Raw genomic sequence first — 21,433 nt, forward strand, 5'->3', positions numbered from 1 at the left:
TAATATCCATCTGCCTAGCTACAAAGGCACATCTAGCACAAGGCTGCCTCTTTTAACCTAAGTTCCCTCTTCTACTTTCTCAATTTCTTCCTTGCTCCATCTGTTCTGGATACTTTTAATGTTAGTTTAAAGTGAGAAATTGAACAAAACATTGATTGCCCAATCTCAAAAAGAATATTGGAGAGCTAGAAAAGGTGCAGAAAAGCGCAAGCAAAATTATTTGGGTTTGGAATACTTTCCTATGAGGATAGAGCATGCAGGCAACAGGTCGATCAGCAGTAGCTAACCTTTTTGGTGCTGAGGACTGTATTGACCCATAGCCAATCCCTCCAGGAGCTGCATGCTAATGTGAGTGTAGTCAAAGCCAAACTTTATTAACCATTTGCCTCATTAAATATACTGAGCACCCCCACCCCTTTCCCCAATATTTATTATTACTTTCTACCCTTTCCCCCCTTATTCTTTATTAATTTCCTTTCCATTCCAAAAGCCATATTAATTTCTACTCTATTTCCCTATTTCAAATCCGTTATTAATTTTCACTCTTTCAAAAACATTTCTTAATTGCCAACACTTCCCCCCTTATTCCCATATTGATGCTTTCCCCATTCTCTAGTAAACAGTTCACTTTATTCAGAAAGCACTGCTCACTTAACTAAAAGCAACCACTCTCCCCAGTATACAATCCATCCTTTATTAAAATAACTTTTAAGATCCATTCCATCTATTACAAGATAGCACTTCTCTCACAGACTGTGTTAGCTGCAAGTCTCATTAGCACCAAATGAGCACTACCCATTTAACAAGAAAGCCATCTGTGAAAAGGGCAAAAGAATGTCAGCAGTGAAGACACAAATAACCTACTAGCTACTGTGACTTCTTACCGTCTAGGTGATCCATCTTCATGTGGCTGGATAATCACCACCTTTACAGTCACAGAAGTGCGCAGCAGGTCAATCATTTGTTCATGAGTCAGGGTTGCTACAGCTACTTTACAGATCTCCACGAGGCGACTACCTTGACGTAGGCCAGCTTTCCAGGCAAAACCAAACGGCTCCACATCTGCTACAATCCCTTCAAAGTTAACATGGAATCCGAGCTGTCCCAAACCATTTCTCCTTAAGGTCATTTCTGTTGTTTCACATCCTCTAGTTACTATCTAAAGGAATATCAAATTAGTGAGACCACAGTATAAAAGGATAGTGATGTAAAAATTCCAGAAATGGTGAGCTGTGGGTAGGGTGATATTCAAATGGTTTTAAAAATGTGATTTTATCCCCCCGCCATTAAGAACATGAAGTGTAGTTATTTATTATAACCTATAAAGTTTTATTGTTTGATATGTTTCTGAAATTCAAAACTAATAGCAACTTTATTAGAACAATTATAAATCTGTGTCATGATGGAACCAATACATAAGAGCCACAATGTTAACTGGGACTTACTCCCAGCTAACTGTTTAGGATTGCAGACTTAGGGTCTTCAAATCATTCTATCTGTGCGAGCACTCCAGCTTGCCAAATGAAACAATATGCTTCTCCCTGCACCAGGTTCTCCCAACCTTCTAAGCCAATTTTGGAAGGCATGGCGGGGGGGGGGGGGGGAGAGATGGGGGAAGCCTTATAGCCCAAGTGAAAGTTCTTGCACAGATCCAATGAAAGGGCTGGTTAGGTGAATCCCAACCTAAGTTACCTAAAAACAAGATGAAAATAACAATTGTTTACTATATTACAGTGTATAGTTCTTGTGTTATTGTGATTTTTTTTATTAAGGGCCATGCATAAACAAATATTTTAAACAAATTCTAAAAAGAGGAGTCAAAAGCCCACCAGGTTTCAGAATCAAAATGACTGATATACTCTTATAATGTACTTCTGAACCAAACACTCAAAGATGTTCTGTATTCTGCAACTTCTGAAGTAAGTTTCCAACATCAAGAAAGAAAATAATTACTTGTTCAGTAATCCTGTCAGACACAGTATTAGTTCTGTCATCAGTCTTATTACTGCTTTGGAATCTTGAGACTAAAAAATTTCAGCAGGGTAAATTAACTGTAGGATTCTTTTATACACATTAGTATTACACATTCTGAATGGTACATTTCCTAAGAGATCCCCCCTCCCAACTACCAATTGTTCAGTAATCTGTTTCTAGCCTTGCATGCACACCCACACCCACTTTTCCTACACCCATTTCTTTTCCACCACTTTTCAATTTTTTTTACCAAGTCTTCACATCTCCCTCACTGGACACATGCCTTCTGAAACATGTAATGAACTGCTTTCAAACAATGCAAAGTCACATGCACTACCCTTGGGTAGGTAATAGTATTTTTGTCTTTTATGGTTGACTAGAGATTTCTGAATAAAGATGTTCTTCTCCAAGCTCTAACGTTTGATGCCCCTGGAGCAACCATCTGTCCTGTGTCCAGTTTCTAAGAGAGTACATTTCTCTTACTGATTATTATAACTATTCAGGGACTGTTTTCTTTGTAGAAGACTTAGCAGCTGCTGATTTTGAACAAGGAAGCAAAATAGTAATTTACTGAAATACTTACAGGTACAGATCACCTTTTTCAATGCTAAATTATTGTAACCTGACTCATTTGACTGGGTCAGGTTATATATCTGAACAATTTAACACACTTAAAGAGAATCTGAATTAAGTGAATTTTCTGTTATGCTTAGTAGAATTGTCTGGATTTTTACTTCTTGAAATATGGCAACCCTAACTGTACTAAAAAGGGACAATTCTGTTTCAGACTACAGCTGCCACATTTCCAGTTTAAGCCTGTAATACAGAAATACTCTTGAAATGGTCCGGTAAATTTTTCATTTTTAAAATTCTATAGTCAGGTATCATATTTATCCATCTCCATTATCTTGAAAAATTACTGACAATAGCATTTGAAATTGCCAAGCACTTAAAAGACTTACTTCCAGTCTTTGAACCATTTCTCTGATGTCATCAGCACAGTTATCAAGTGCTGAGAGAAGAACACATTCTCCTCTTTCATAAAAAACTTTAACACTCATTAATCCAGATGTCCATCCAATAACATCTCTGCAGGAGCAGTTGAAAACAACGTTCTTTGATTCCTTTTCAATCAACACGATGAACTCATTTGAGATACCAAGAAGACATTCAATATCAAGGGACTGACCAAAGTCTCGTGCTATCACATTCCATATCACTGCTCCAATGCTGAGTAAGTGGGCATCCTTCCTTGGTTTCACTCTCTCTTTTTTCTTTGCTCCCAGCGTAATAAAACTGAACTTGACTGACGTGTCTACTGTAGCAGTAGTAACAAAGTTTTCTGCAAGATCTTTCAAGTACTCCTGCCGTGTTCTAGTGGCCATGGCTCGAAATTTTTCTGACTTGTGTGCTGCATTTTCTGCATTAATAACTTTGGCCAAAAGAAAGTCCCGGAAAACTGCTGATTTAGGGAAAGTCACTCCTTTAGGTATTGGTGGCCCGAAAGGTGGTACATCTTTTGACCTTGAAACTCCAACACTAGAAAGTAAAGGAAACTTATTATAGGATCAATGTTTTGTAAGTTATTTTAACTAAAACATTATTTGTTTATACATAAGATATTCATGCACTTACCGAGGACAAGAAAAAATTATATAATAAACTACCTCAAAACTCTTCAAAAGCAGAAATTGTCAGGAATTGTCAGGAATTACATTTGCAGCAAAATGAGAAAAATAAAATCATAGAATTGTAGAGTTGGAAGGGACCACTAGGATCATCCAGTCCAACCCCCTATAGAACTCTTCCTAACTGAATATCTATTTTTTATCAAATTGAAAATGTGCTGCATCAAAAAATTAAATATTCACAGAACACAAATGCTGATGTACCAACCCATCATAAAATGGTGTGTTATATATGCATGTACATGAACACTAAATATATGTACTAGTGTATAAACAAATGCACAGTTTTTGATGCCATATGCCTAGAATACACTTCTATACAGTATTGATTCATGGTTTGAACATATAAGCATGCCATGATTTATTATGGGCTACCTTGGAACTAAGTCGGTTACCCCTCTTTTCCAGTCTAGAGTCCCATGCATATAGAAATGTGTATTAGCAATAGGGCTCAGCTTTCATAAGATTGCTTCTTTTCCTTGAATAATTCAGAGATTTAAATATAGATGACTACATTCTATTGGTACTGTGAGGGACAGGGGATACCGAGAGGTCCCTCCCATCTTAAGGTCCAGCCCATCCCCAAGCGCTGGGGAGAGCAGGGAGAGCTCTGCCTCCAGCGGAGAATCAGGAAGTGGTGTCCGAGGCTCAGGCAAGGTTGCGGAGCCACTGACCCAGGTGGGACAGGAAGGGGGGAGCCCGGGGGGAAGGCCAATCCCCCCGACTCCGGAATTGCACAAAAAACGTAGGGGGAAGAGGCTGAGTCTCCCCAAGCTTCTTTGCTGGAGAAAAACGCGCCAACCTCCATTCGGAGGTACTGACACCTGACCGAAAGCATGTATATAAATCGCTCTGAGCACTGTAAATAATCAGCACTTAATAAAAGTCTAAAAGGACTTTGCTGCGAGGAGTCGTTACTCTAGAGTAGCCGCATCAGCGTCTCTGACAGGTACCATACAACTTATTTTTATTGAAGCTAGCAGGTTTCCTGAACCTTACTAATATTTTTTTAAAGTACTATCATTTTTGGCTTTAGGGTGCAATCCAAACCCTCTCGAGCCATCAGTTGGGCTTTTTGGAGCAGTACACCCACCATCCATCTGTACTCTGATTGCTCACTGTGGCCAAAGATGAGGAGGTACAGGACAACTAGAAGAAATTCCATCATCCGATGGCAGTGAATCCAGTGGGTCCCAGTGTGGTTTAGCCCCTCCCTGAGGCAACCCATTTGGGGGCTTGCTGCCAGCCCCCACTGGCAAGGATATGGCCACTAGGCTCATTCATTGAGTGGAAGGGGGCGGTTAGTGCCATGATGGTTGGCTGGGTGAGCTGGGAGCACAGGTACATGGAAAATGCAGAAAAGGCTAATAAAGCAAATAAACAATGGCCCCAGCAATTTCCAATGAAAGCCTAAGAAGCTAAGGCAATCGACAAACCTGTACTCACCTATAGCACACATTTTCAGTGCAAGGATTGTGGACTTTAACAATGACAAACACATGTTGAAAATGAGAACGGATATTTTTTGGAGTAAAAGGAAGCGCTCCAGGCTCTTGGAAGACAATGGTAACAATGTCATTTCCTATGTGCCTTTTCCTTAAAAGCTAGAGGCAAAACAAACAAACAAAAAACCATTAAAATGGTGACTACAATTTCCTTCACATCCACTAGAAAAAAAGAAAACTATTAAAAACGGCAATTATGTATTTTTTAAAAGCCTACACTTTGATGAGTCGCAATGCTCTTGTCTTGGCACAGGCAGCACCCAACCTAAGTATATTTTACAGGTCATGTCTATACCGTTTGAAATACACAGCTCTTTAAAAAGGGGAAAGTGGTGGGTTGAGAATAGGTAAAATCTTAAACCAATCGGGTTCAAGTATATGAAGCACAGACCCTCACTAAATAGCCTTTCAATCATTTTGTTGCTCATCATTTCCAAGATGCAAAATAACTTTTCATATCTGAAATACAACATTTCTTGTTTCCTTAAGATGTTTTTCCTCACTGTAGTGGTTTCTATATCTACTAGAAATTCTCAACATTTTAAACCAATCTTTCCGCACCATAACACAAGTCACCAAATATCTTTGCAGTACAATTTTTATTTCAATTAAGTTTGGAAATGCAGCAATGGGCAAAGGCAGGCCAAGATCTAAGGATTCCTAAATGTATGTTGAAGCGGTTCATGTGTGCAACACAGCTTTTGCCGTTTATTTCCAGCTGCAGCTTTCCCCACTATTACAGTAGCTTCCCAAACTTTTGGAAACAGCTTTCTTTTTGGGTAGTGTGTCTGCAGCAGAGTCTGTGAAAGAAAGGGGACCTCAGATACCCTGGCACACATTTAGAATCTCTCATGTGGTCCTTTGGATACTGTTCCAAACATGTACATGCAGACATTCATATTATAGCTAAAGATGATATTTTGGAGTAACGTATCTTAAGTAACATAACCTAATATCAATTTATATAACTTGTAACAATGTAACAAGTCTGCAATTAAAACATCCACAATTTCTGTAATTATTTGGAAAGCTGAAAAGGTGTTGGAAATGTCACAATCCAGGAGCTCCACACATACCGAAGTTCACATGCAGTGTTCTGATGAATTTTTACTTCAGCAGTCCATAATAGTAAACCAGAAGCTATTTCAGCTTCCCTCTGTTAGCTTAAAAGCAGAGCTGCCAGTGAAAGGAAATACTGAAGCAACACAAAGTCTCTGTTAAGTCCATCTACCAGAAAGTTTCGATCTCAGGGCTTTTGGAAACATTGCAATACCTTTTTGTTTACTGTATTAATTTGGGATGTCCAGGATTAAGCTGGTGGAAAATTGGAGATGTGACCTCTGCTGTATCCTGAGCTGTTTTAATTGAATTTTACTTAAAACATTACCTACCTGTATTAGTGGCTTTTGAAATGATGTAGATGACATACATCTACATGCAAGTAGATAAATAGGAACCGCTACAGCGGGAAGGTAAACGGCGTTTCCATGTGCTGCTCTGGTTTGCCAGAAGCGGCTTTGTCATGCTGGCCACATGACCTGTAAGCTGTACGCTGGCTCCCTCGGCCAATAGTGCGAGATGAGCGCGCAACCCCAGAGTCGGTCACGACTGGACCTAATGGTCAGGGGTCCCTTTACCTTTACCTAGATAAGGGACACAGGTGGCGCTGTGGTTAAACCACTGAGCCTAGAGCTTGCTGATCAGAAGGTTGGCGGTTCGAATCCCTGTGACGGGGTGAGCTCCCGTTGCTTGGTCCCAGCTCCTGCCAACCTAGCAGTTCGAAAGCACGTCAAAATGCAAGTAGATAAATAGGAACCGCTACAGCGGGAAGGTAAACGGCGTTTCCATGTGCTGCTCTGGTTTGCCAGAAGCGGCTTTGTCATGCTGGCCACATGACCTGGAAGCTATACGCCGGCTCCCTCGGCCAATAATGCGAGATGAGCGCGCAACCCCAGAGTCGGTCACGACTGGACCTAATGGTCAGGGGTCCCTTTCCCTTTACCTAGATGACATAGATACTGGTATGTAAATGAAAATCACAACTGTGGGTATGCATCTGGTGCACACTAATTTATGGCATAGGGTACAACCCAACTCTATTAAAATCAATGAAAGTTTTGCCATACCATTATAAGCCAGTAGCTGCAATACATTTTACAGCTACAGACACTAAATTCAGCATGTTTTTAGTGGGGCATAAATATTTCGGTCTACAGTACAGGTGGACTAAAGTCATTGGACTGGATTGAACTAAGTTGTTGCACTAGCAGAAGCCAGTGCAACAAGTCCTAAGAGATCAACAGAAGTTACCCCCCTCCCTCACCTTCACACCAATGCCCTCCCCATATCTGATTGGGAGGGTCAGGAGAGCCCCCAGAACAGGGTGCAGAGGGAGAAGTTCATTTTGTCTGGCAAGCAAAAGTAATTGTGTCGATGGAATGATCTCCTTGGGGCAATGCTGAATTCTGCCCAAAGGCTCTATGGAAGTGAGTTTTATCTCTGCTAACACATCACCAAAATAAAAGTTCATGTACTGATCAGATGTGGTTTCCCAGATATTCAAATTATTCCAAAGTTGCAGAAGGTGACATAGTACCTTTGATTTCAGATTCATCTGTTAACAGTAACAGGTTAAAAATCAGGAAACAGAAGCAAGAAGTAAATATTTCAGGGGTAGCCAACATGGTGACCTCCAGGTGATTTGGGTTACAACTCCCAGCAGCCTTGATCATTAGCCATGCTGGCTCAGACTGAAAGAAGTTGCACCACATTGGCTATGCCTGCAGGAAAGTGTAAAAACAGAATGAACATTTTTGCCTACTCCAGTCTGTGTGAGGAAAGGCATGTAAAAGCTAGTTGAGTGGAGGACAGATTTTTTCCAGGGGATCTCTAGAAGGCCCACTTATGGGCTGCAAAGGTTCATGAGTTTGGATGACATGCTAAGCCAAAACATAACTTAGCTCGGCACAGTGCAGCAGCAAAACAAACTAGAGAGGAGCAAAATGGACAATTACCTTTCTGGGATCCCACATATTTGCCTCAAGCCATGGCTTGGCTTAGATATTAGGCGCTAATTGGGTTGAATCGTAAATAACAGACATTTGCAATATAAACCTTTCTAAATTATTCTAAAGGGCAACAATAGTTCCTGAAAGGAATTTGAGTTTTGTCACCAACATGCATAAGCATATTCATTAATGTAATTGTATTAACCTAACCATATAAAACAAATTGGAACTTGTTCATTCTTTAAATTTTTAGCAAACTGGGTGAGATTTCTGAGGTACAACTAATATTTCAGTCAACATGGCAGACTACCATTATAATCAGTACCATAAAGGTCTGTACAACATCATAAAAGAAAAACAGTAATAGAACCATATAATTATAAATGGGGAATTGAAATGCAAGGAACAGGCAGGGAGAGTTAAATAGATGATATTGATATGTAATACATTGATCTCGGTAGGATTGTATAAATGGAATGCAAATTGAATGGAGAAAAAGGTATGAAAAATATATTAGAGACTAGAAAAAAAGAGAGATACTGTTCTGAAAACTGAAGAAAATGGTATGTAACTATTATACAGAGCTTGTTTTCAAGTTCTTTTTCCTTTTCTCTCCTTATTTGTTCAACTGCCCTTCTAACACACTCTTAACAATATAATTCAATTGGAATTTTAAATATAGTACATAGGTCAAGTGGGATTATTTTCAGAAAGTAACACAATATTGACAACAAGACCCTAATAACAGTTTTCACCTTAATTCTAACACAATATTTACTTGGAAGTAAGGTCCACTGATAATAGTGTTTATTTTTTTTAAAAAATGTAGATCACAACCTTAATTGATGTGGTCTATCTAAATATGAATCCAGTAAAATATCAGCATTAATGAACTTAATTTTAATATGAAAGAGTATCAAGTTAAGAGAATGTTAGAAAAGAAATATCTACCACCTTTTAAAAATAATGTATTAGTTCTGATCTGACCTTAATTATGGACATTCAATTTACTTTACTGGCTCTGTTTTTCCTAACATGCTAATCAAATGTGATTTTAAGTTTTCCAGATAATCTGAAATGGGATGCAACCCCTAATCTGTCCCTTTAGCATATTTTTATTCATCTCTAAGCTTCCCAAGCTAAATTGACCATTATAGGACAGCTAAAGCCACAGCAATCTATTTCTGTAAGCCTTAATTGCTTGCTCAAGCTAAAGTAACAAAGCTATCCTGTCATATTGCATAAAGCATCTTTCTTCATTCAATTTAATGGGCAGGGGGATGAAAAGACATCACAGGAAACCTTCAAGCTTATTTTAATTTAGTAATAAAATAAGTGGTTTCGTAATAAGTTTGCATTATAATATGTCAATATTTACACATACAAAGATCACATATTTCAATCAGACCTGATTAAACTAGGAAAATTCCAAACACTGAAGAAGCATTTAATCTTACATACCAATAACTCATTTTCATTCATATATATATATATATATATATATATATATATATATATCAGACAAGAAGATAACTTGACTTGGATTAATCAGATCTGACCAAAGATAACAAAAGCAAATGGCAGAAGTGTGAGGAAATATTGCAAGGGAATGATCTGGAAAGGGTGTCTACAAGGGTAAAAGTTCAACAGGAGAAGCCTTTAACTGTGATGTGTAAGGAAAGCCAATACAAGGAGGTGGTACTGGCCACACCAGAGTGGGTAGCTCCCTCTGTTCTGATCAGAACACAGAGTGAAGACTCCCCACCCTATATTGCAGCCAAAGTGAAAAATTACCTGTGTGTTTGGATCTCCTGCTCGCTCTAAAACTAGAGGGATGTCCTGATCAGTGACCAAGCAGGGCGTAGTTATTTCCTAGAAAAAGCAACAGACAGTTCTGGTGTGGCCTATTTCTGGCTCACAGGTAATTGGATTTTAAGAAATGCTCATTGGAGAAAGTGCTCACAGTAACTGGCTACATCCCATGGCCAGTGATCATACGAGGTATAATGGATGTATAAACCTATTCACACCATAATTTCAGTGGGAGGCTAGACCTCTAGATCTCATTCAAATCCAAGATGGGAAGTTCCCACATGACTCGGATAAGTGGATGAAATGTGATAAGCCCTGTACACAAAGTAAAATTTCTATACCACAGGGCTGGTAAGACTGTTCCTTGATGACAGCAGCAACTTTATCTGTTATGCTGAATCTTAGCTTCCTGTGTGTCTCAGAGGGAAAGTTTGTTATTTTATGTGAATTGTTCCTAACTTGTCAAGAATACTTCCATGGGTACATTCTACATTATATAGTTTGGCAATGAGGTACCAACAGAAAGAGAAAATAAACATTCATTAGCTATTTCTTCTACACATTAAGGCTGGCTAAATGTTGATTACTAGAGTGTGCTTATCACATTTTATTGAAAAGTGCCCATGCTGTGCAAATACCACTGGCATCCAGTATCATAAAAAATAATGTGGGGGGCCTTCAGATATCAGTTGCCTGGTTTGCGCATAACTCTAAATCAAATTATGGTTTAGTGTGAACAAACAAGTGTGCTTTGCTCCTCCTGCAGCAACACTACCAATAACTAAGCCATGTCTTTGCTTAGTCTTATGAACTAGAGCTCATGGTTCATCTCACGCCAAACAAACCACAATCTGTAGCCAAAGTTTGTTCTCGGCTTACTGTTCTTGGTTTGATTTGGGGGAGACAAACCGTAAGCCCAAGTTTATATGTAATGATAAGTCAAACCATGGTTTACTTCTTGGTAGTGAAACAGCAGGGAAGGAGCTAAGCAGCCACAATTTTCACTATGTGCACCAGCACACTGTTTTGTTCAAATTAAGCCATAGTTCGGCTTAGTGTGCAAATGAGGTTAATATTACCTAAATATGGAAAACTTCCACATTATTTTATCCAAGGAAATCCATAGAACATACTATGATATTACTGCTAAATATACCAAAGTACAAAGACTGATGAGTGTTTACTAAAACATCGTGGAAGGGTGTGATTGTTACTGGGGGGGGGGGTGGAATTGGGTTGGAAAATTCTGAGGATAAACCAAGAACAGGCTTTAGTTTGTCTAGAGAGGAAGACACATTAGGGGATATTTAGGTAAAGATATAAGCAAAGGTAAGAAAACTGAAGAGTGAAATGAGTGGCTCAAGCAAACACAATAGTGAGGGTGACAAACACCATACAACTCTGGAAGAAGTGGGTCAAGGTAAAAGGTTATTTCCTATGCTCACAGATTAGGTAAAACCAAGACAAAGACAAACATTCAACATAAAGTAAGGGTCTAATGTATTGTCATTGCCTGCAATTAGGAACAAAAATATTTGAAATCAACATTGAGTATATCTTTTGTAGAAGCATTTTCTACAATAGTTAAACTTTGCAATTTAAACCCATCCACAGATAGATTACAGTTTCTCAAACATTTTGTTATTCCAGTGTATACTGTCTTTTGTGTCATATTGGAGGGAATAAAATATTTGCAAATAAATGCAGTAAGCTCATTGTTCACAACTTTGATATGTTAACCTATCATTTTAATCACCTTGGGCATGTGCACTGGATCCCAAAGAAATTTAAGGGTTTCTAAATTACATGGAGATACAATTAACTTCGTATGACAGATGGATTTATTTATTTTTGTATCATCCTAAATGGTCAAAATGGTTCCAAAAACCATAGGTGGACCAAATATGGAAGATGTATAGTGGAAGGGACATAGCTCACTGGTAGAGCATCTGCTTTGTGTGCAGACAGTCCCAAGTTCAGTTCCTGGCATTTCTAGCTATAGGGCTGGAAATGTTCCCTATCAGAAACACTAGTTTCTGTTTTGGTTAGTGTAGACAGTACTGAGGTAGATGTATTCTAAAGCCGTTTCCTATATGCCTTTTCACATATAATTTCTAGCTCCATTTTAAAAGGAGTTGCTACAATATTTTCTCATTAGATAGAACTGTGCAGGTCTACTATTAAGAGTTTCTCTCATTATCCAACTAAGGCTTCATTCTATCCTCTGGGCACTTGCCTTGGGAATAGTTCCCACTGAAAACAATAGAAAGTACACCTGAGTTAAAACGGTACAAAACAAGCTATAAAGTGGTTGAAATAACAAAGAGATCCTAGTTTGGTGAATTTGGTAAACAAGACAGCCGGTTACCCCTACCCAGTTCTAGGAAAGTGATTTGCCAAATATTACAAAACTATTTTAATTTTTATACATCTACGAAGCTATTCTTTTAGAACTCCAGAATTGCAAGTTTTGCCACATTCTCAACTTGCCCACTTTAAGTATATCATACAACCTAACTACTACAATTGTAGCTATTCTCCCAAAACAAATTCACCACAGATAAGGAAATAACTTTTATACATCTGCCAAGAAGTCCAAAAATATGTTTGCAGAAATCCTTACTCTTTGTGCAGATATACAAGGAACTGTTGTTGCTTCTTTTATCTACAGACACTAGCTTACAGAATGCTACACTTTGGGCAGTAATCTCATTTGTGAATGGCTCCTTTATTCATACATTAAATTCGTAGAAGTGGGAATATATTATACATTTAAAAATATCTATTTCTTTTAAACCCATTTATATGCATTTATAAAGCAAACTTATGCCAAAGGTATTATTTATATCAATTAGTACAGGCAAAGACAGGGTTAACCTTACAAAAACAAAAAAAGAAAATCATAATTCAATTCAAGCCAATGGCAAAAGCCCATTAACTTCAAATCATTTAAGATTGCAACCATTAGGATTCTACAAAACCTCTGATGCAATGTCATTTTTAGCCATCCTTAATGCGGCAAGATATTCTAAACTAGAACAGAATGGAACATGTTCAAACATTAACTGTATTTGCTCTATAATGATCTATTATGTGCATAACAGACAAGCAATATGTTATTAGAATACCAAAACTTACACCATGAAAAATCAAATTACATATACTTGCATCTTTTAAATGCACATTATTAAAAATTAGGCTGGATTCAGTTTGTTTTGGTAGGAGAGGAAGTATTTAAGTTTCCAGAAGTATCTGTACCACTGAATACTGGCAATTCAGTGAAATAATTTATTCTCTCTTTTTTAAGAATGGAAAGACCGGATGGGGAAAAAATTAGTTAACTGAATAAACGTTTGGGTGAAAACAGAAGTAATAAACCTAAGCATTTTAATCCCTAAGCAATATGCAATCCTCAAGTTAAAATAATAACAACAGTAATTTTTACTGAGTATTCATAACAAACATTTCAACAGGAAAATTACATTCTACAAACAACTTCTCAGACAAGAAATCATGCATGATTCCCTAAAGCTGACTTGAGACATACCTGTTGCCTGTTACTCGGCATATATGGAAGCATAGTTGAAACATGAAACATTATTTCGTAATCTTTGTAGGTAGTATAAAGGGAATGTGTTCCAGTTGAATCAGCTGAAAATAAAGTCCACAAGTGGGTCAATGAAGACAATGCAGAAATTCAAGTGTAATATAAACATCTCTCCTCCCCACCACTGGGCTGCAAAAAACCATCCAGCAAATATGACAGTTCCATATAAATTCCAAATAGTTTCAGAAGCCCTTCCCAAGCCGTATGTCCCTATTGTGATTTGGTATTCAACTGATGTCCTGTGGCAAGTGAAAATTGTGTGGCATTAAATGGGTGCAGCACAACCACTAAGACGGAACACGCAAAACACAGCCACTCACACAACCCCTTGCTTTCCTCACCAAGGAAACCAGCTGCTGGGTCTGGTCTCCCTAGAGCAAGGATGAGGAACCTCAGGCCCAAATGTGGCCCCTCCAGGCCCCTCTGTCCGACTCCAGTCCTCATGCCTCTTCAGCATGCCTCTCTACCACTTCAGGCTACATCCCTCACTGGTCCTACTCCATTCCTGTAGTATGTCCTTTAATTGTAATGATACCTCCTGCTTGCCTGGATGGAGGATGGAGGATGGAGATGGGTGTGGGTGTGTCTGGACAGCTCTGCATGGTCGGCATGTAGTCAACTGCACAAAGATAAAACTCATCTGTTGCTATGACTCTGGCCCTAAGCATCAGCATGCAGGCCCGGAACACTATCTGGCCCCACTGTAGGGTGACTGTGCTCAGATTGGAAGGGAAGAAAGAAATGCAGTGTAGATGCTGTCCCTGTGATCTCTGTGTAATCTGCATTTACAGAAGGAAAGCACTTTGGCATAACAGATTCTCTTATTTTTATACTTTTTGTGTTTATTACAATTTATTATTAAAACTTACTTTTATTGTCTAGCTGAGCTCGGTATTTACTGAAACCTTTCAGCCATACTCTCTGACCTAGGAGATCAAGGAATTCGTCAAAAGCTGGTCCTGCAGTCTCATTGTTATACATCTCCTCCTCGGTGCTTTGGCCAGCTTTGCAATACAGGATCCCAATCTTGTGCTGAAAACTCAGCTGTAATTAGGAAAAAACTAGTCAGAACAGAAAGAGTCTCTAATACAGGGTCTGACAGATATATTTTGTAACCCTAGTAAACACTTTTCAGTTTAGGATCGACATATTTGAACTTTCCCAGAACAGCAGCTAATGCCAATTCTGGCACACTAACTGAATTTTACTTCTTTAGCATGTGGCAGATAAATCATGCCTTCCCAAAGCCCCTGTGCAGTATTAATCATTGGATCATTTGTAGCTAAGTATCCTCATTCTCTCTAATGTTTTCTTTTCTTTTCAGAGGCCAAAATACATATTATACCTATTGGGATAATCTTTGAAGTGAAATGTGATTTTAGGATCACTTTGTATATTAAAGTACTGTCTAAATCTCCATCTAGCAAAATGGAACACCTTATGTAGATCCCAGAGCAAATACATTTGCGCTAATTTAAGATATTGCCTGCATAAGCAAGAACCTCAGCTTCTGCTGCTCTGGGTAAATGAACTCCCCATTTGTCTTTTGTAAGTGGTTAACTGTAAAGAATATGAAGTGTAAGCAGAAAGCAGCATATATGAAAGATGCCAGTACTGAAAGCTCCAGAATATTCAACCCAAAAAGACCACAGAAATTAGTTACTCTTAGGAAAAAAATACTGTTTTTTTCCTAACTTAAATTTCAGATACCTGAAGTTCAATGGACTCTCCTCCTCTTTGCAATAATACCAGCCATCTCTCTATTTTCCCAATTACTTGAAGGATTTGGGTGGAGGTGAGGGTGGAGTTTATACAAGTTCCCTTTTAGATTGTAACTACTGTTGACACAATCAGCTTGCTTATTTCTGACAACAATTGCAGGTGAACTAAAGCATCTATAATGTAAGTATGTACTTCCAATTGATTGTAACAAATGGTGATTATTTTTGCCATAGCAATTGATTTGATCTCTTCTAGTAGTATCAAAATAGGATGAATCCAGTGTTCCTACATCCTTTCTATTAGCATTTCCCCTTCCTATTAAAAATTAACCAAGTGATAGAAAGCAGCAGTCTTTCTGTACTGCTTTCAGATATCCAGCCATGCTCAAGGCTCACTGAAAAATACTTATTTGGTCAAAATACATCCTCTGACTACAGAATGAGGTCTGCTGTATAAAGAATATTGCTCTTGGGAATGAGGAATCCAGGGGACAAATCCCAGCTCAAAAAACCCAGGTTGGTTAATTATTTATTAGTGTGTGTGTGTGTGTGTGTGTGTGTGTGTGTGTGTGTAGCCTCATGTGAGAAAAAAAGAGACATCCTCATACATGGTGTCCTGAGCTCCTTAGAAGAAGGCAGATATTTACCTTATTCACCATATTTGTATAAGGCTGATTAAAATGATGCTCTTTTTCTGTATCTATATATGCATTTCTATATAAAATGATTCAATATGCCTTTTATAATCTTGCAGAATAGATCTGCTTTATCAAACCAATTAATCTCACCATTATTCACTCTGAATTTAAAGTATATGTTCATTTCATTGCTCATGCAGTGTTAACTTGTTAAATAGTCCCAATTAGAATTTCAGCTGTTTGATCCATCATATATTCCATATCAAGTAAGAAGACTGCCACTGTGAATAAGGTGTGCTAATTATAATTAGGAAAGGAAAATCTGAAAAGGGGAAAGATTGACAAACCAATGATTTTCCCTTTAATACAATGTGCAGCTTTCTAATATTGCGTGTTTACCTAAAATGGCTTACTAAACTGTATTTTACCTGCATGGAAGGTACAGCCACTTGTGCTTGTGATTAGTATGTGTAAATGTGGATTTTGTATATTTATTGTTTTATGTGAACCACTTTTATTTGAAGCAGTATATAAATATGCCAACATGTAAAAAAAAAGAAACCTACAAAATTATCTTACTGTAATATAAATACAACAGAAAGTCCCCTTTTGTTAAAGTTCCTTTAAAATCTCCTTCACTTATCGTAAGTAACTGCATTTCCACAGACAGGTCAGATCAAATTCAGATGTATTTATGACAACAAAACACTGCAATAAGACAACTCAAAGGCACACAAGTTCAGGCAAGGCATGCAATACCTACCCCTTGTTCATCAAGTTTAAGCAGCTGTTCAGAAACTTTGGGTGAGTTGGAAGCTTGCCTTAGGCACTGAATGCTCAGTTCTGGTATTACATATTCCAATACTTCTTTAAGAGGTAAACCTCGTGCTGTGCCATGTCTAGCAGTGGATGGAATAGCATCTTCTAAAATGGCTCCCCTCAACGTGGTAAGCTATAGCGAGAGTATAAGTCTTACTAAATGTTTATCATTGTAACACAATCTTCAACAAGGAAAAGGAAGGTACAAACTCTATTAAGCTGTTACTGCCTGAACCTGCGTACGGAGAAGTAAGAGCATGCATGCTAGCCTTGTCTCTAACATCCCCGTATGTGCTGGCTTTACCCCCAACCTTGCCACGCTGAATGGGAAGCTCTGGCAGGGGATTAAGTGCATTTGACTGAACTTACATAGAACTGCACTATCAAGAATTGTGGAGAGTATTCTAAATTCATTCATCTGGCACATGGTGCTAGGTTGGGGAACCTAAACAAGCTTGAAGAATAATGCTGAACATGGCTACACTTATGCTTAATTTACTGTGGTGCTGGGCAATAGCAATTTGCAAAACTTCAAAATACAACTAAATTCAACTAAAGACACACATTGAAAAGAATAAAATAAGCAGAAAGGTCAACAGTCAAAGTCAGGTGTCTATTGAAGCATGTTCACAAGCAGTATATTTTCAACATTAGTACTTGGAGGTTAGCATGAAACCATCACTTTGGGCTCAGTTTCTAGCCCCCAAGAAGATTTTATATGAACTTCATAAACTGCATCAGCAAACTATATGGCAAAATGCATCCTTTAATTCTGTGTATGCTAGCCAATGTAAAATCTGAGAAACTTTTTACAAAGATTTATCACAAATGTCATACACATGATTCCCATGATTAATTAACAAGGGAAGGAAAAATGAACTGAAAAACTACCTATAACTGAAATTAATGGTGGACAACCAGATTTTGGTATGTGTTTTGTTAAAGCTGCCTAAGAAAGTGCATGAGGCTTAATTAGCATCCCTCCTACGACTTCAGATGCTATTATTTTTTAAACCTTGAACATGATGCCATTCTTTTACAACAAATTACCCTGCTGTGCTTTACATAGTTAGTACACTGAAAAAAGAAATAGCTAGAACATCCAACAACACAAAATAAAATAGACATTTAAAGTATTTTGTTAAAGAAGAGGAATTCTGTGTCACATCCCCTCTCTCCCTTCCCCCTCTCAAAACATTATTCCTTTCCACTCTCTTCCCAAGCCTGCTTATACTTTTATAATCCTCTTCTGTCAAGCATCTGCAGCCATACTTATCTTCTACACTCTCAGGCTCACCATCTGTTTATTTTTGAAAAGTGTACCCATTTCCTTCATTCCTCAATAGGGAAAATGAATTTTTGACATAAGAACTGCTAGGCTCCAATACGATTTGATTCTACAAGAGCCATCATATTCTACCTATCTATAAGCACATCCATAAAATAATGTAAAACTGCTGCAATCCTATACACACACACACGGGACTAAATCCCTTTGATTTAGTGGGACTTTATAACGGCATTTACCGAAGTTTTTAGAGGTATCAGACAACTTCAAAAGGAAATACTGAATGACATAAAACCAATAGCAATTACAAAATTGAAAAGGCATTTGAACACAAATGGTAAGAGTACAGAAAGGCACAATAACTCTTCAGGTCAAACCCAGTGGAACACAGATTTGGAAACATGAATAGACTTTCCTCACAGGTGGCACTTCACAAAGGACTTTCCACTGTTACTCCATGAACAGAACCAAGATAATAATGGAAATCAGGGTTACAGTACATAAAATAGGAAGAAAAAACAGAGATTGTGGGTGGGTAGTTGCTGGCTTATACTGGCAAGATCACACACACACACGTGTGATATGTTACTTCTTTCCCTAGAAAAATGTTTGTGTTTCATCTGTGTCATTCTGAATGTTAACTTTCTCCAGAATTCTGTAAGAGACAGGTGCCGTATGAAAGTCTAGGGCATATTTGCCCAAATTAATCTCACTCTTTGGTGGCTATATTCAGATGTGATTACTGTACTCGCAAACCCTGGAGCAGGGACACAGCAGTCACCTTTCTCTTGCCAATTCCATAGATCACTATGAAAGCTGGGCACACAAGAACATGGCCTAATGTTGATCAGCTTGTGATGTAGGGTCAAGCTTTTTCATTGGTGGCACCAGAATTCTGGAATGCACTCCCTGCTGAAATCTATATTGGCATGTCACCAGCTTTTGAAGATGCACCTGTTTACACAAGCATTATCTTGATTTCTTGACCTGATTCTCTTGTTTTAATTGTTGTGCTGTTTTGTTTTATTGCATATTTTAATTATGACATATATTTAATTTTCTGTACTTTATCAATGTTGTACAATTAGTTTTAAGTTTTATAAACAACTTGCAAACAACAATAATTAAAGACTATATTTCTTACAATCTAGACTGGGCAAAATAAGTTTACTCTCTATCGGAACAGAGTAACATCACCAGAGTGTCAGGCAGCAAAAAGCATGTATCACTCACTCTTAGTAATAAACAGGGGGAATCACCCATAGCTCCCATCCATCTAGTGTGCTGAACCAAGATGTAGTATACATCTTATTTACACCAAACTGCTAAACAGGAAAGAAACAGATAATTATTTATGATTCCGTTGTTTTGTTTTAACCACAGTGGCACTTTCTCCAGCCACTGCAGCTTATGGGAATTGCTGCCAGTAATTGCCTGTTTCTCCTTGCAAGTGCTTACATGTCCACATGCAGAAATAGAAATGGGATTCTGCCTTCGGAACAGAACTTCACTTTCTCTTCTTCTCTCATGCACCACTCAAATCTGCTCCGGAGGGTAGGGGACCCTCTGGAGCAGATTTCGTGAGGTATGAGGGGGAAGGGAAGTTCTGTTGTGTGAGCAGAGCAGAAGTCAGCTCACATGATACTGAATATATCTATCTTATATGTGAAATGAAAGCGCTGTGAATTTATTTTTTCTCTTTGACTACCTTTCACTACTTTCTGGAGCAGTGTGGAAACCAGGGGCATTGCCACAGGGCCCAAGTGAGAGTATTTTGCCCAAGTGAGAGTATTTTGCACTAGTTCCCAGACTTCTGACCCTTTCTCCTCAGTCGTTCTGCCTGGACAGTGCTGAGGGCCTTCTGGTGGTTCCCTCGCTGCGAGAAGCCAAGTTACAGGGAACCAGGCAGAGGGCCTTCTCAGTAGTGGCACCCGTCCTGTGGAATGCCCTCCCACCAGATGTCAAAGAGAAAAACAACTACCAGACTCTTAGAGGACATCTGAAGACAGCCCTGTTTAGGGAAGCTTTTAATGATTAATAAATTATTGTATTTTAATACTTCTGTTGGAAGCTGCCCAGAGTGGCTGGGGAAACCAGTGGATGGGCGGGGTATAAATAATAAATATTTGTTTAATTATTTATTTAGCAAACTTTGTTCACAGGGCAGCAGGGCAGGCTGCAGCACTAGAAAAACCCCTGGGCACCTGCCATGTCCCAGGCTTTAGCATCATGTCCCAATTTTTAAAGTAGACTAATTTTCCTAAGTTATCTACTTTGTACATCCAGTATTTTCCTGCACATCTGGTATTCTTTTAATCTGGGGTTGCCAGGTATTATGTGTGGATGGCACTGAGTTTTTTAAATGACATGTAAGCATATGTGTGTGTGTGTGTGTGTGTGTGAAACAGAGACATGTTACAGGTAGGTAGCTGTGTTGGTCTGAGTCGAAACAAAATAAAAAAATTCCTTCAGTAGCACCTTAAAGACCAACTAAGTTTTTATTTTGGTATGAGCTTTCATGTGCATGCACACTGTATCTGATGAAGAGACATGTTGTTGTTGTTGTTGTTGTTGGTGGTGGTGGCGGCATAAGTCCCAAGGTATGGTCTGGCTATTAATTTGCTGAAACTAAGCTGGTGAGTGCCTCAGTGTGGAATTTGCTTGGAAACCACATTTATGCTACCTTGGGCTCTGTTACTGAAGGAAGGCAGAACAGGAGAAAGAATACAAGCAAACACCTGCTCTTACCAATAGATTACATATAGGACAGAGGGCATAATACAGTATACGTTGTCCAGAGAATCCTCGTGGCACCTCCATAGCTCAGAATAAGTCCTGTCAGCAAGCCCAGCATTTATTTTTCCCTTCTGAAAGTCTATTTAAATTTGCTTCTATGCATATAAATAAGCATATGTAAATTTTATGCAAATTTGTGCCATAGGACTGTGTCCAAAGCCCTTTAACTACCTATCAACACCCCTGGCGGAAACCCTACCTCACTTGTTCTGAACACTACACGGTAGTTGAACTGTGAACCTTCTTTCTCTTTTGCATCTTCAAACTTCTCCCTTCTGATGCTGACTGCTACTGGTCCTAAATTTTCATCTGTTCCAAAGTAGTTTTGATGCTCTGTTGTACATAAAGAGGAGAAGACAATAATGAAATATTAGACTGACAAATTCCTGTTTGTCTGTCAGATAAATGTTACTGGTTGAGATTGGAAAGTCCCTCAGACCTATTTGTTTACATTTCTATTATGTCTTATGTGCAGGCAGGACAATGAACCTGTAAGGGGGTAGGCTTACAGGGAACAGCCACCCCTCATCAAATCCAGCTCTTCGAATGGCTCGGACAACAGCAGAGGGACAGGAGA

At 38.5% G+C, this 21,433-nt stretch overlaps 1 protein-coding gene across 4 annotated transcripts in view; it reads right to left on the reverse strand.

Moving 5' to 3' along the window:
* The window catches only part of SIPA1L2 (signal induced proliferation associated 1 like 2), a 76,589-nt gene that overhangs the window by 32,712 nt on the left and 22,444 nt on the right, over positions 1 to 21,433 (reverse strand). For 2 of the 4 annotated variants that reach the window (XM_035108447.3, XM_035108446.3), the window contains exons 3-10: positions 21,056 to 21,189; positions 16,717 to 16,905; positions 14,464 to 14,638; positions 13,535 to 13,638; positions 9,970 to 10,047; positions 5,109 to 5,266; positions 2,937 to 3,513; positions 885 to 1,159 (exon numbers count right to left, since the gene is read on the reverse strand). In XM_035108447.3, the coding sequence (XP_034964338.1) occupies positions 885 to 1,159; positions 2,937 to 3,513; positions 5,109 to 5,266; positions 9,970 to 10,047; positions 13,535 to 13,638; positions 14,464 to 14,638; positions 16,717 to 16,905; positions 21,056 to 21,189 (1,690 nt within the window). The remainder of the gene's footprint in view (positions 1 to 884; positions 1,160 to 2,936; positions 3,514 to 5,108; positions 5,267 to 9,969; positions 10,048 to 13,534; positions 13,639 to 14,463; positions 14,639 to 16,716; positions 16,906 to 21,055; positions 21,190 to 21,433) is intronic. The other 2 variants (XM_035108449.3, XM_035108448.3) reach the window with 1 other exon arrangement.

The sequence above is a fragment of the Zootoca vivipara genome, chromosome 3, assembly GCF_965207765.1.
Source record: "Zootoca vivipara chromosome 3, rZooViv2.hap1.1, whole genome shotgun sequence".
Classification (NCBI taxonomy): Eukaryota; Metazoa; Chordata; class Lepidosauria; order Squamata; family Lacertidae; genus Zootoca; species Zootoca vivipara.